The 12,406-nt window shown below is 43.0% G+C and overlaps 1 protein-coding gene across 4 annotated transcripts in view; it reads right to left on the bottom strand.

The window, feature by feature from the left end:
- LOC121581243 (lysine-specific demethylase 5A) overlaps positions 1–12,141 on the bottom strand; it is a 31,173-nt gene extending 19,032 nt beyond the window's left edge. For 2 of the 4 annotated variants that reach the window (XM_041896733.2, XM_041896735.2), the window contains exons 1-8: positions 10,545–12,141; positions 9,132–9,209; positions 8,411–8,533; positions 7,994–8,164; positions 6,727–6,909; positions 3,050–3,128; positions 507–598; positions 62–229 (exon numbers count right to left, since the gene is read on the bottom strand). In XM_041896733.2, coding sequence (XP_041752667.1) covers positions 62–229; positions 507–598; positions 3,050–3,128; positions 6,727–6,909; positions 7,994–8,164; positions 8,411–8,533; positions 9,132–9,209; positions 10,545–10,691 — 1,041 coding nt within the window. In that variant the 5' untranslated portion in view covers positions 10,692–12,141. The remainder of the gene's footprint in view (positions 1–61; positions 230–506; positions 599–3,049; positions 3,129–6,726; positions 6,910–7,993; positions 8,165–8,410; positions 8,534–9,131; positions 9,210–10,544) is intronic. The other 2 variants (XM_041896734.2, XM_041896736.2) reach the window with 2 other exon arrangements.
- Between the last annotated feature and the right edge of the window lie 265 nt (positions 12,142–12,406).

Raw genomic sequence — 12,406 nt, 5'->3', positions numbered from 1 at the left:
GTTTCTCAAGTGAGGAATCGGCTTCGGATTGGGTAGTGGCAGGGTCACCAGAGTTCCATACCTCAGCGACGCACTTGGGGCATCGCCAGTCCCCCTTGGGGACGTCCTGTAGGGGCGGAATCAGACAGAAGGTGTGGTAGCTGTCATCACAGCCGTCACACAGCAGGAGGCGGTCCTCCTCGTCGCCCCGCCCACACATCAGGCACATGTACAGGTCAATCTGGGGGATCTAGAACAGGAAATAGAGAATAATAATTAGTCAAATGATTCCATTCAAAAAGTGGTCCATGAAACTAAAAACATACTAGTGGTTCATTTGTTCAATGCACTCTAGTCGCTCTGGATAAGAGTGTCTGCTAAATTACTTAAATGTAAATGTAGTGAGTGAGTAGAACAGGACAACACATAAAGAGAAGAAAAGTGGAAATCAACTCATACTTACAAAGTTGAGATTATTATAGAATATTAGACAGACACAGAGGAGTTAGTCAACTGGTGATACTCACAAAGTTGACCTCCAGGGTTTCTTTGCGTGGTCGCATCTTAAAGGCGAAGGCCTGGGCCTTCAGGTGACGCTGCCTCTTATTGAACCCATCGTCTTCTCATGGAACACAAGAGAACAGAATTGTTACAATACTGAGGGAATTAACATTACACAACTTGTATTTTCCCAAAAAATACAGAAAGAACGTTGCACACTAATTATGCTCCAAAACATTGAATGGGTATAGCAACCAACGTTTTGGCACGCAGTGCCTTCTTCAGGATTACATGGTAAATGCTTGAACCAGGTTATGTAGACAAACAGTGCAATTAGTGCAGCCAATGAAGACAGTGAGGGGAGTATCATAGTAATTAAGGTAATGAGGGATGAAAAAGTGGAACTGTTAAATTTTTTATTTTTTTACAGCATGTCAAGATGTAAATAATTCATCTTATGTCAACATTTTCATCCACACCCGTTGCTGACAGGTGTATAAAATCGAGCACACAGCCATGCAATCTCCATTGACAAACCTTGGCAGTAGAATGGCCTTACTGAAGCGCAGTGACTTTCAACATGGCACCGGCATAGGATGCCACCTTTCCAAAAAGTCAGGTCATCAAATTTCTGCCCTGTTAGAGATGCCCCGGTCAACTGTAAGTGCTGGTATTGTGAAATGGAAATGTCTAGGAGCAACAACGGCTCAGCCGCGAAGTGGTAGGCCACACGAGCTCACAGAAAGGGACTGCCGAGTGCTGAACCACTTAGTGCGTAAAAATCGTCTGTCCTCGATTGTAACACTCACTGCAGAGTTCCAAACTGCCTCTGGAAGCAATGTTAGCACAATAACCGTTTGTTGGGAGCTTCACGAAGTAGGTTTCCATGGCCGAGCAGCCGCACAAGACAGATTTTTGCAGTTTAATTTTCTGCAATTCTACACATTTTGCCATGGAGCTGAAAGGAAACGTTGCAGCAATAAAGCTAATTTCAAGGGATTCTACCATAGAGCTGAGAGAACATTTAGCAGTTTTCTGTCAGGTTAGTCGCCTGCACAGCTATTTTCAGGTCTCTCCAGAGTTGTTCGATCAAGTCCGGGCTCTGGCTGGGCCACTCAAGGACATTCAGAGTCTTGCCCCGAAGCCACTCCTGTGTTGTCTTGGCTATGTGTGTAGGGTCGTTGTCCTGTTGGAAGGTGAACCGTCGCCCCAGTCTGAGGTCCTGAGCGCTCTGGAGCAGGTTTTCAAGAATCGCTGTACTTTGCTCCATTCATATTTCCCTCGATCCTGACTAGTCGCTCAGTCCCTGCCACTGAAAAACATCCCCTAAGCATGATGCTGCAACCACCATGCTTCACCGTAGGGATAGTATTGGCTAGGTGATGAGCGGTGCCTGGTTTTCTCCAGAAGTGACGCTTGGCATTAAGGCCAGAGTTCAATCTTGGTTTCATCAGACCAGAGAATCTTGTTTCTCATGGTCTAAAAGTCCTTTAGGTGCGTTTTGGCAAACTCCAAGCGGGCTGTCATGTGCCTTTTACTGAGGAGTGGCTTCCGTCTGGCAACTCTACCATAAAGGCCTGATTGGTGGAGTGCTGCAGAGCTGGTTGGCCTTCTGGAAGGTTCTCCCATCTCTACAGAGGAACTCTGGAGCGCCGTCAGAGTGACCATCGGGTTCTTGGTCACCTCCCTGTCCAAGGCCCTTCTCCACCGATTGCTCAGGTTTGGCCGAGCGGCCAGCTCTAGGAAGAGTCTTGGTGGTTCCAAACTTCTTCCATTGAAGAATAATGGAGGCCACTGTGTTCTTGGGGACCTGCAATGCTGCAGAAATGTTTTGGAAGCCTTCCCCAGATCTGTGCCTCGACACAATCCTTTCACGGAGCTCTATGGACAATTACTTTGACCTCATGGATTGGTTTTTGCTCAGACATGCACCGTCAACTGTGGGCCTTATATAGACAGGTGTGTGCCTTTCCAAATCATGTCCAATCAATTGAATTTACCACAGGTGGACTCCAATCAAGTTGTAGAAACATCTCAAGGATGATCAATGGAAACAGGCTGCACCAGAGCTCAATGTTGAGTCTCATAGCAAAGGGTCTGAATATTTATGTAAATAAGGTAATGGTTTTTTATTTTTAATAAATTAGCAAACATTTCTAAAAACCTGTTTTCGCTTTGTCATTATGGGGTATTGTTTGTAGATTGATGAGGATGCTTTTTTTCTTCATCCATTTTAGAATAAGGCTGTAACGTTAAAAAAAGTGGAAAAAGTGAAGGGGTCTGAATACTTTCCGAATGCACTATATAGGGCCATTATCTTTCCTACATACTTTATCTTATTTTAGTTGTTTACGTTTACACTGAAAGCGTTTTAACGTCCCGAAAATGTATTTAAAAATGATTAAATATAAATAAATAAAAATCGTTTGGACTTGGGCGTCCCGAAAAAATGCTTAGACGGCCTGCCCAAGAGTTTCTATAGTAGAAAAATCCCTGAACACACACACTTGTCGTTGCAGCATCTGCTTTGAGTAAGTGAAGTGAAATAAATACTAGCTAAGTTCCTCACCAGCCGGTACAATCTCTAACCCAACCATCTTGGGACCACTGCCAAAGATCTGCAGGGTCTTGGGCTCTTTGTTTTCCCGCTAGAAGGAGAGGAGACAAAAACATAACAAAACAACATCAGGGAACGTTCCTGGGGTGAGTCCAAAATGTCACCCTTTTCCCTATATTACATTTACATTTTAGTAATTTAGTGCACTACTTTTGACCAGAGCACTATGCAGGCCCTGGTCAAAAGTAGTGTACTATATAGGGAATAGGGTGCTATTTCAGATGCAAAGTCCTGGAAAGATGTCCAGGAAACAGTTAGATCCTGTTGGAATGACAAACATCAGCCACTGACCCCCTGGAGAGTTCCACTGACTGCAGCTGGGAAATCTAGGACATGAAGGGGCAGAAGCTGGGTCGCTGTTCAAAATAAAAGGTAGCCAACAACAGTGATGTGATATTGGGCCTGGATAATCAATGAATCCATGGTGATACCTCTGTAGGCTTATGTTGTATGTTTGTCGCTGTATATTGTATGTCATTTGGATGTCTTTATGCCAAAATACACAAAACAATTACTATACAGTAAGTTAACTCTGGACTACCTCTAGCAGGGTTTCCTTTAACCGAAACTCTTGAGCGTGCCGTCTCTAGCCAACTCTCCTGCAATCTCTCTCAGAATGACCTTCTTGATCCAAACCAGTCAGGTTACAAGACTGGTCATTCAACTGAGACTGCTCTTCTCTGTGTCACGGAGGCTCTCCGCACAGCTAAAGCTAACTCTCTCCCCTCTGCTCTTATCCTTCTAGACCTATCCGCTGCCTTTGATACTGTGAACGATCAGATCCTCCTCTCCACCCTCTCCGAGTTGGGCATCTCCGGCGCTGCTCACTCTTGGATTGCGTCCTACCTGACAGGTCGCTCCTACCAGGTGGCGTGGCGAGAATCTGTCTCTGCACCACGTGCTCTCACCACTGGTGTCCCCCAGGGCTCAGTTCTAGGCCCTCTCCTATTCTCTCTATACACCAAGTCACTTGGCTCTGTCATATCCTCACATGGTCTCTCCTATCATTGCTACGCAGACGACACAATTAATTTTCTCCTTTCCCCCTTCTGATAACCAGGTGGCGAATCGCATCTCTGGCATGTCTGGCAGACATATCAGTGTGGATGTCGGCTCACCACCTCAAGCTGAACCTCTGCAAGACGGAGCTGCTCTTCCTCCCGGGGAAGGACTGCCCGCTCCATGATCTAGCCATCACGGTTGACAACTCCGTTGTGTCCTCCTCCCAGAGTGCAAAGAACCTTGGCGTGACCCTGAACAACACCCTGTCGTTCTCCTCTAACATCAAAGCGGTGACCCGATCCTGCAGGTTCATGCTCTACAACATTCGCAGAGTACGACCCTACCTTACACAGAAAGCGGCACAGGTCCTAATCCAGGCACTTGTCATCTCCCGTCTGGATTACTGCAACTCGCTGTTGGCTGGGCTCCCTGCCTGTGCCATTAAACCCCTACAACTTATCCAGAACGCTGCAGCCCGTCTGGTGTTCAACCTTCCCAAGTTCTCTCATGTCACCCCGCTCCTCCGCACACTCCACTGGCTTCCAGTTGAGGCTCGCATCTACTACAAGACCATGGTGCTGCCTACGGAGCTGTGAGGGGAACGGCACCTCCTTACCTTCAGGCTCTGATCAGACCCTACACCCAAACGAGGGCACTACGTTCATCCACCTCTGGCCTGCTAGCTCCCCTACCTCTACGGAAGCACAGTTCCCGCTCAGCCCAGTCAAAGCTATTCGCTGCTCTGGCACCCTAATGGTGGTACAAGCTCCCCCACGACGCCAGGACAGCGGAGTCACTGACCACCTTCCGGAGACACTTTAAACCCTACCTCTAAGGAATACCTGGAATAGTATAAAGTAATCCTTCTACCCCACACCCCCCCCCCCCCACATAAAAAAAATAAAATAAAAAAGTGGTTGTCCCACTGGCTATCATAAGTTGAATGCACCAATTTGTAAGACTTTCTTCTTTTTTTTTTTAAGCCGATAAATAAAATTGCCGCCGGCTAATTTTCCGGGAGAATAAGAAAAAATGCAATTTGCGAAATAATGCTTAACGGTCTATAGGTTAATTTGCATACTGTTGTGGAATTAAATTGGCACGTGTACAGTATATTCATTATACATCTTATTCATCACACGCGTACAGATGGAGCCTTTGAGCGGAAAATCTGTCAAAACAGCCCAAGAGCTGCTGCTACAGCATCTCAAACAGCAAATGCATAGGCAACAGAAGGCAGGTCTCATCAGCGTTTCACACACCACTTTCCAATGAGCTGGAGGCAGTATGCATTTTGAAAACATATACTTAATTTGAAACCTCAACGTTTTATTACATATTATGAGGCATGTCTTACCTTGCTTCAAAGTAGCCTAGCCAAAATCAGACCCTATCCATGAAGGCAATTATTTTATATAAACTTTCTTTCATTGTCCAGTAGCCAAAGGCACAATCCTAGTCATATTAGCATCCCAAGCTAGTTGTTGCATATTAGATCTCCCCTCTTTCTAAATTTCAAATCTTTGACAGCTGTGTTTTCCCGCCAATTGCATTATGGAACTAACATTTGCGCGTGGCCTACTGCCTTGTGCGCTTATAATGTGAAGAATGAATAGTGTGTAATGTGAAGAAATAATAGTTTATCAACATTTTAAGCTACATTTTCAGACCTGATGCATCAGACTAACTTTTTTTTTTTAAGTGTTTTTTTTTTATGTAGCCTATCGTCCCACAACTGTCCCAGAGTCAGTTTGGAATAGGCTATTTCTTTCTCGACAAGCTGAACAGAATAGTTAAACTTTTCTACTATGGGGGATAGCAGATTGACATAGGCTAGTAATTTTGCTATTCGTTACTCGTCTTGTTGGCTGAGGAAAAGTAAATGTGGACAGTTATTCTAACATCTTCAAAGTGCAAATCAGAATTCGGTAAGCACATCGTTGCATCCTCGACTTTCATGTTCTGTTAATATGAAGTACCATAATCCAAATGTGATTTCTGTCATTCTGAGCACCGTGGGTGAATGCCCTAATCAGGTTACGCACCCAATGCATATGGGTCCGGTAAATTTCTTAAATGTCCGTCGAATTAAAATGCTGCTGGTCAAATGTCACATTTTCCTAACGGAAACCCTGACCTCTAGGCATATCCATACATTAGATCAGTATTGGGTACAGTATCTCAGTTAGCAGCATATAAAAACTACAATCCCCAACCTAACGTCCTACAGATCTTGTGATAAGAAATAGGCTGTGCTGAATTACACAAGAGGAAAAGATAATGCTATTACAGTAACCATGTGACCCCATGACACAGGGTGACAAGCAGATTTGCCAAGATAGAGATCTGCTGCTGTTATGGGCACTTTGGGCAGACACAGCACACGCAAGGCTCTCTGGCTATTGAGAATGTAGCTAATGCATCCAGAGCCAGCACATAGGCTGCAAATGCCCTCTTGCTAATGAGAATGTATCTCCATCCATCAATTGCATTTCCAGTGCATTAAGTCCCCAAACAAGTTAGGCAAAAAACATAAGAGTAAAAATGCAGATCATTTAGTAAATCACCATGTGAAAATCAAAATGAAAGCGATCAAATAAAATATAAAAACAGTCTCCGGTGATCACCTCATCACCGACCTCGGACTTCAGGCGGCGGGAACGTCGCTCAGGGAGCGGGCAGTCCTTGTTCGGAGTCCCGTCACTCAGGCTGTCCCTCTCTCTGTCCTCTTCATCCTCCTCCTCCTCTTCCCCTCCTCCTTCCCCCATGCCCTCGTCCTGCTCCTCTCCGTCATACAGGCGGTGGATACCCTGAGGGGAAGAGAGGGTAGGGAGCAGAGTTCAAAGTCAGCAACATAGGCAGGAGAACGCCTACATACCCACTTCACAACAAGGTGGTGTTACGGGGGGTGTTACTGTAGCAGGTGTAAGGTGTTGGTAGCTAGATTCTTGGGGAGTGGTTGAATAGAGCAGGGAGTAGTAACATTTATACCATGGCATTGTTGAATACTAGTTTCTGATTGGCTTGAAGGGCATTCTAGAGTGTGCATTATTTCCCTATAACGCACAGTATATCTGCACAGTAGAATTCAATGGCTATAGTTCATTCTTACATGTTCTGTTTGAGCTGCATTTGAAAGCAAAATTCTAATTAAAAACATTATTGGCATTGTTGAATTAGATTTTCATAATAGCAAGCTAGGACTGATGGTTTGGTTAGCTAAACTAGCAAGTCTGTTTGGTTACCAAGGCAACTACTGTAGCTATCTAGTAAACTTGCTAGCTACTCCAGTGGATGTTGAACACATTCCTAGCAGCAACTGTATTAAAAATATAGCCATGGAATAAAAGGGATAATCAACTCGAGGCTCTATGCGTTCTCTGGAAAATAATGCAACACCGTGGAAGGGTAGTTCCATTCCACTAGCACGTTGTGAAACACACCTTCCACGTTGTTCATTATTTTCCATTGAAGGCATAGCCCCTCGTTGATTATCCCTTACATGTTTTGATACAGAACCAGAAGAGGCTGGTGGGAGGAGCTATAGGAGGACGGGCTCATTGTAATGGCTGGATTGATTCTATTCCAGACATTACAATGAGCCCGTCCTCTTATAAATCTTCCCACCAGCCTCCTCTGTACAGAACACTGTTACAAATGTGACTGTAGCATGGCAAAGCACAAAAGGAAAGAACCACATGACAGGGTATTGACATGAGTTGTAAGAATGTAAAAGTGTGAATACACAGCACAAACCTATGATGATCCACAACTAACACTTGCCGAAAGAGGGCTGATGCAATACACTACCTCTATTGACATCACAAAAACATTTCTCACACTCCACAGACACAAATATGTTCTTGTGTGCATGTGTCGACCAATAGCACTTACAGTGAGCGTGGCTCCAGACTGGAAGAGCTCATAGGGGTAGAGGATCCTCTCAAAGTGGGACCGCAGCAGAGAGCCCGTACCTTTCCCTGGGGGGAAACTCATCCTGCTGGCCACCTTGGACCATCTCTTCTCCTTACACACTGTCTCAAAGCCTCCCTCGGAGGAGACAATCTGAAATACAATGTTTTTTAGTAAGATGGTTGTGGTTGACTCATACACAAAAAGCATATTTTCAGAATACTAAGGAGATGTACACCAGCACTTAGCACCTCTTTGTTGTCCTAAAACAAAATCCAAAACAAACACTACTTACTCCTCAGTTTTAAATAAATCATAATATACTTACACAAACACACCACCCTGCATGTTTCTAAACACAGTATACTGTTCAGGTGAATGGTCTGACTCCGGTCTTACCTTGCTGAGTTGGTAAAGATCGAGGATCTTCCTCTCCACATGAGGGAAGCGCAGCCTGGACCCCTGCAGCTCCCAGAACTTGGCAATCTGATCCAGGAAGTTGAGCTTGACTCGAGTGAGGGCCTGAAAGCAATGGAGAGGTGAGGAAAGAGTACACAAATTCAAGTGAAAAATCTGGCTCAACTCTAAACAGGAGTATAAAGAGGTGTCTTTGGGTGCTGTATCCTAGGAGAAATCCAAGTAAAGACATAGCCTACACATGCCAGTGACTGATATCCTTTCAACTCTTAAGGTAGGCTAGGCTAGAACTTTTCTGACCCTAAAAACCCTTCCTAAAGTAGGCCTACCACCCATTCAGGCCAGTGGTCTGTTAACTCAGTCATTGTATTCAAGAGTGCTGCCCCCAAAATGTGACGACAGCTGCAGTCAATGCACATAAGGTCTGCACTGTCCAGCCACACCAACGTTTAGGCTACCTCACAAAAAACATGTTTATTCATAGACTACCAGGTCTTTATTAAAAGACATAATAACATATGGTTAAATAACATACATCAGTGAATGACTGACAACAAACTCAGCTGAATAACTAGCCTATTTGACAATTTACTTAGGCAATACCTCTAATTAGGCCTATACCTTATAATGACTACATACAGGCTACCTAATTGTATTTCCAACATAGCCTTCACAGTGTTGTAACTAGGTACAGTATACTTACCTCCAATTCATTGAGTCTCTGGACTCTGGGAGTGAAGCGGAAGTTGCGTATGTCGCAGGCAAAAGGAGGTGTCCAGTCCTAAAAGATAGAGAAGAGAAAAATGGAAACCAGATGATCAACTTTGGTTCAGTTTTTATACGATGAAGTAAAAGCAACAACAAAAGACATGAAAATACTTACATTTACATCATTTAGCAGACGCTCTTATCCAGAGCGACTTACAAATTGACAACATAAACATTACATAACAGCATTCAAATCCCCTTTTCACATAAAGAATATGTGTTCATACAGATTGGGAAAGCATCAGCCCTGTAAATTGGATGTAAAATATATATATATATATATATATATATATATATATATATATATAAAATGTTTAAATCCATCTGACAATACCAGAATACTGGATATGACACAAATAATAATTTAAGTCGCTGTAGTCTAATTGCTTCAAAATGGGCACAGACTTATCCCCAAAAGAAAAATAATATTGGAGCACAGTGCATCAAAGTCCTCTGTAGCTCACTTGGTAGAGCATGGCGCTTGCAACGCTAGGGTTGTGGGTTTGTTTCCCACGGGGGGCAGTAAGAAAAATGTATGCACTCACTAACTGTAAGTCGCTCTGGATAAGAGCCTCTGCTAAATAACTTTAAAAAATCTAAGAAAACATCCCAGAAGCAAGTTTAAGTGCGGCAAAGGGCTTTTAGCCTAATCACTCAAAAGGTTCCGTGTGGGAAATTGGAATAAAATAGAAAAATACAAAATGGCCAATAATAGACATACATTTGATTTGCACAAGGCCAAATATGAAAAACATGAAACATAGCGCGTTAAGTTCACTTCCTGCTACTGTAGGCCTATCCCAAACCATACAAAATATATATTACTCTTTACAGCTAAATACATGCATCTTGTTAATATTGTAGTCATGATGTAGCAAAGACTTGGATATCAAATGAAAAGCACCTAGGAGTTGATATATCAAATTGTTAATAGTTAAAAAATGTATCTAGACCTCATCTAATTCGTGTAACGTTTACTTGATATCCCGAATGTAACAGTTGCGATCTGTCCAGGAAACACCAAAAAAGAAAACAAAGAGTCACAGACGGGAGTCCTGAATAGAGGCCGCTGTTTTAAAATGACGACTTTACTTTAACTATTTGGCAAAATATAAACATCCAAAATCATTGTTAAAATAAAATGCGAAACAAACAAGAAATGTGACTAATATTTGACCTCCACAAGTGAACAATTCAACGAGTAAAATATCGTTGCCCAACTAAAAATTTGCGTCGGGCTAGGCCGAAAATACCATAAATAGATGACAACAAGGGCACAAACCAATGCAGCCGTAAATCTTAAAATGGAAGATGTGTTATATTCCAGAAGCTGAGACAGTGAGGTTACCTCGGGCGGTCGAATTTTGCAGATGCCAGTTCTCTCTGCAATAGGTCGAATCTTGTTTATAAATCCTAGTGGATCCGAAAAATCTTCCCAACTCGGCTCAAAAACTGGGCACTCAGGAGGGGGTACAAATTCGGCAAAATCAGACATGATGAAATCACAACTGTAAAATGTTATTTAAAAAGCCAATAGTACTTGTGTTAAAAATGTATTATGTTGACATCTGTGAGTGAGGCCATCTTTCAATTAGCACAGATATTGTTGCTTCGGCAACTTCTCCTTCATGTTCATGATAGTTTTAGTCTCAAGAAAAATCATTTCAATGAAGACAATTTCTTGATATGCCAACAGCTGGGCGACATGACAATATTGTTGTATTGACGTCTCAAAGACAAAACTGTAAAATATCAAAAATAAATGTCCATTCCTATTCCATTTTAAGGAAATTGCTGGGCCAAGCCCGGCGGCATCCACCACCAACACTCCTGTGCAGCAACGTGAACTGCAGGGCTGAGAACTACCTGGGGCGCAGGACAAGATCAGTCAAAAGCCCCATCACTCCCCTTTAAAATGGGGATATATGATCCCGCAACAAAATAAAAATGGCCCCAAAAAATTGCATTTATAACTATTCTAAGCTCCATATTCACTGAATAAAGATTTTCCACATTATTTGCGATTTCACTTTTGAATATCCATCGGTTGCAACATCTTCATGTTCCAGGATAATGCATTATTTCACCAGATTTCCCAATTTTATCCATTTAAAGTTGCGCCTCAGTGGTTATCCAATCTAATTATGACGTTCTTGAGTAGTTTTCCAGCCTAAATGAGTGCAACCCTCTTCATCCGACGAGTAGTTGATGACAATCAACATTGAAACGAGAGCAGTTAGCTAGCAAATTGCGCACATTGTTGATCAAACCGTGTCCACTGCGACGTCCATTCATTTGCAGGAGAACGTTAGCTAGCCCGTCGCTACAACATGCAGGGGGTTCCGTGGAGTTGAAGGGTCGACATTCCCGATGCAGCAACAGACGTTATTTGCTCCCCAATAAACCAGACGAGCTAATTTAAACCATTCGCATGCACAATTATCCTGTTTCGTGTCACTCGAGTACTTTTCTAGCTGCCGTTGTCATTAAAAACGACGATACTTCCTAGCTAGCTGGCAAGCTTAGCTAATTTAGCCTAGCCACACTGTGCTGTGACTGCTTGCTAGTTGCTGGCAAATAACTTCGTATGGTGTCTTTCTTTAGTTTGCTCGCACAGTTCTGGAACAATATACATTTTTTCAGGATAAACATTTCGTCTATAATTGTTCAGTAGATGCCTATGTTGCTCGACGCTTTGAACTTTCAAATATTGTATATATTGAGTTATTTTCCACCTTTCTTTTACTAGCAATGACCATATCACTACCATGTAACAACACTGTAACAATCCTCCACTTTCGTCTCCACATCCGCTTCAAGAAAACTAGAACCATGGTTTTACTTATTATGTCCCTCTATACCAAATAATATGCCTCCAGATATGTACATAAACATTAATGGTAAATTAATTGTAGTTTTGTAAGGTAGTACTACTAGTGCTGCGTTCATAACCAAGTGGGGGAAAAAATCCATCGTCTCTAGTGGTGCTTTCATGACCACTGGGATTCGGGGATAAAACGAGGTCAAATCGTGACGTATGTGATATTCAGGTCGGAGAAGTCGGAGCTCTAGGATGATCCCAGCGTTTCCGACTTGGAATTCCGAGTTGGATGACCGTTGAAAACAATTTTTCCCAGTCGAAACACATTTTCCCGAATTGCCAGTTGTATTGAACTCACTGAAGTCGGATGTCGGAGATTTCCCAGTTGT

This window comes from Coregonus clupeaformis, chromosome 14, assembly GCF_020615455.1.
Source record: "Coregonus clupeaformis isolate EN_2021a chromosome 14, ASM2061545v1, whole genome shotgun sequence".
Taxonomy (NCBI): Eukaryota; Metazoa; Chordata; class Actinopteri; order Salmoniformes; family Salmonidae; genus Coregonus; species Coregonus clupeaformis.
The sequence above is the reverse complement of the archived record's forward strand: the minus strand, read 5'-3'. Positions and strand labels throughout refer to the sequence as shown.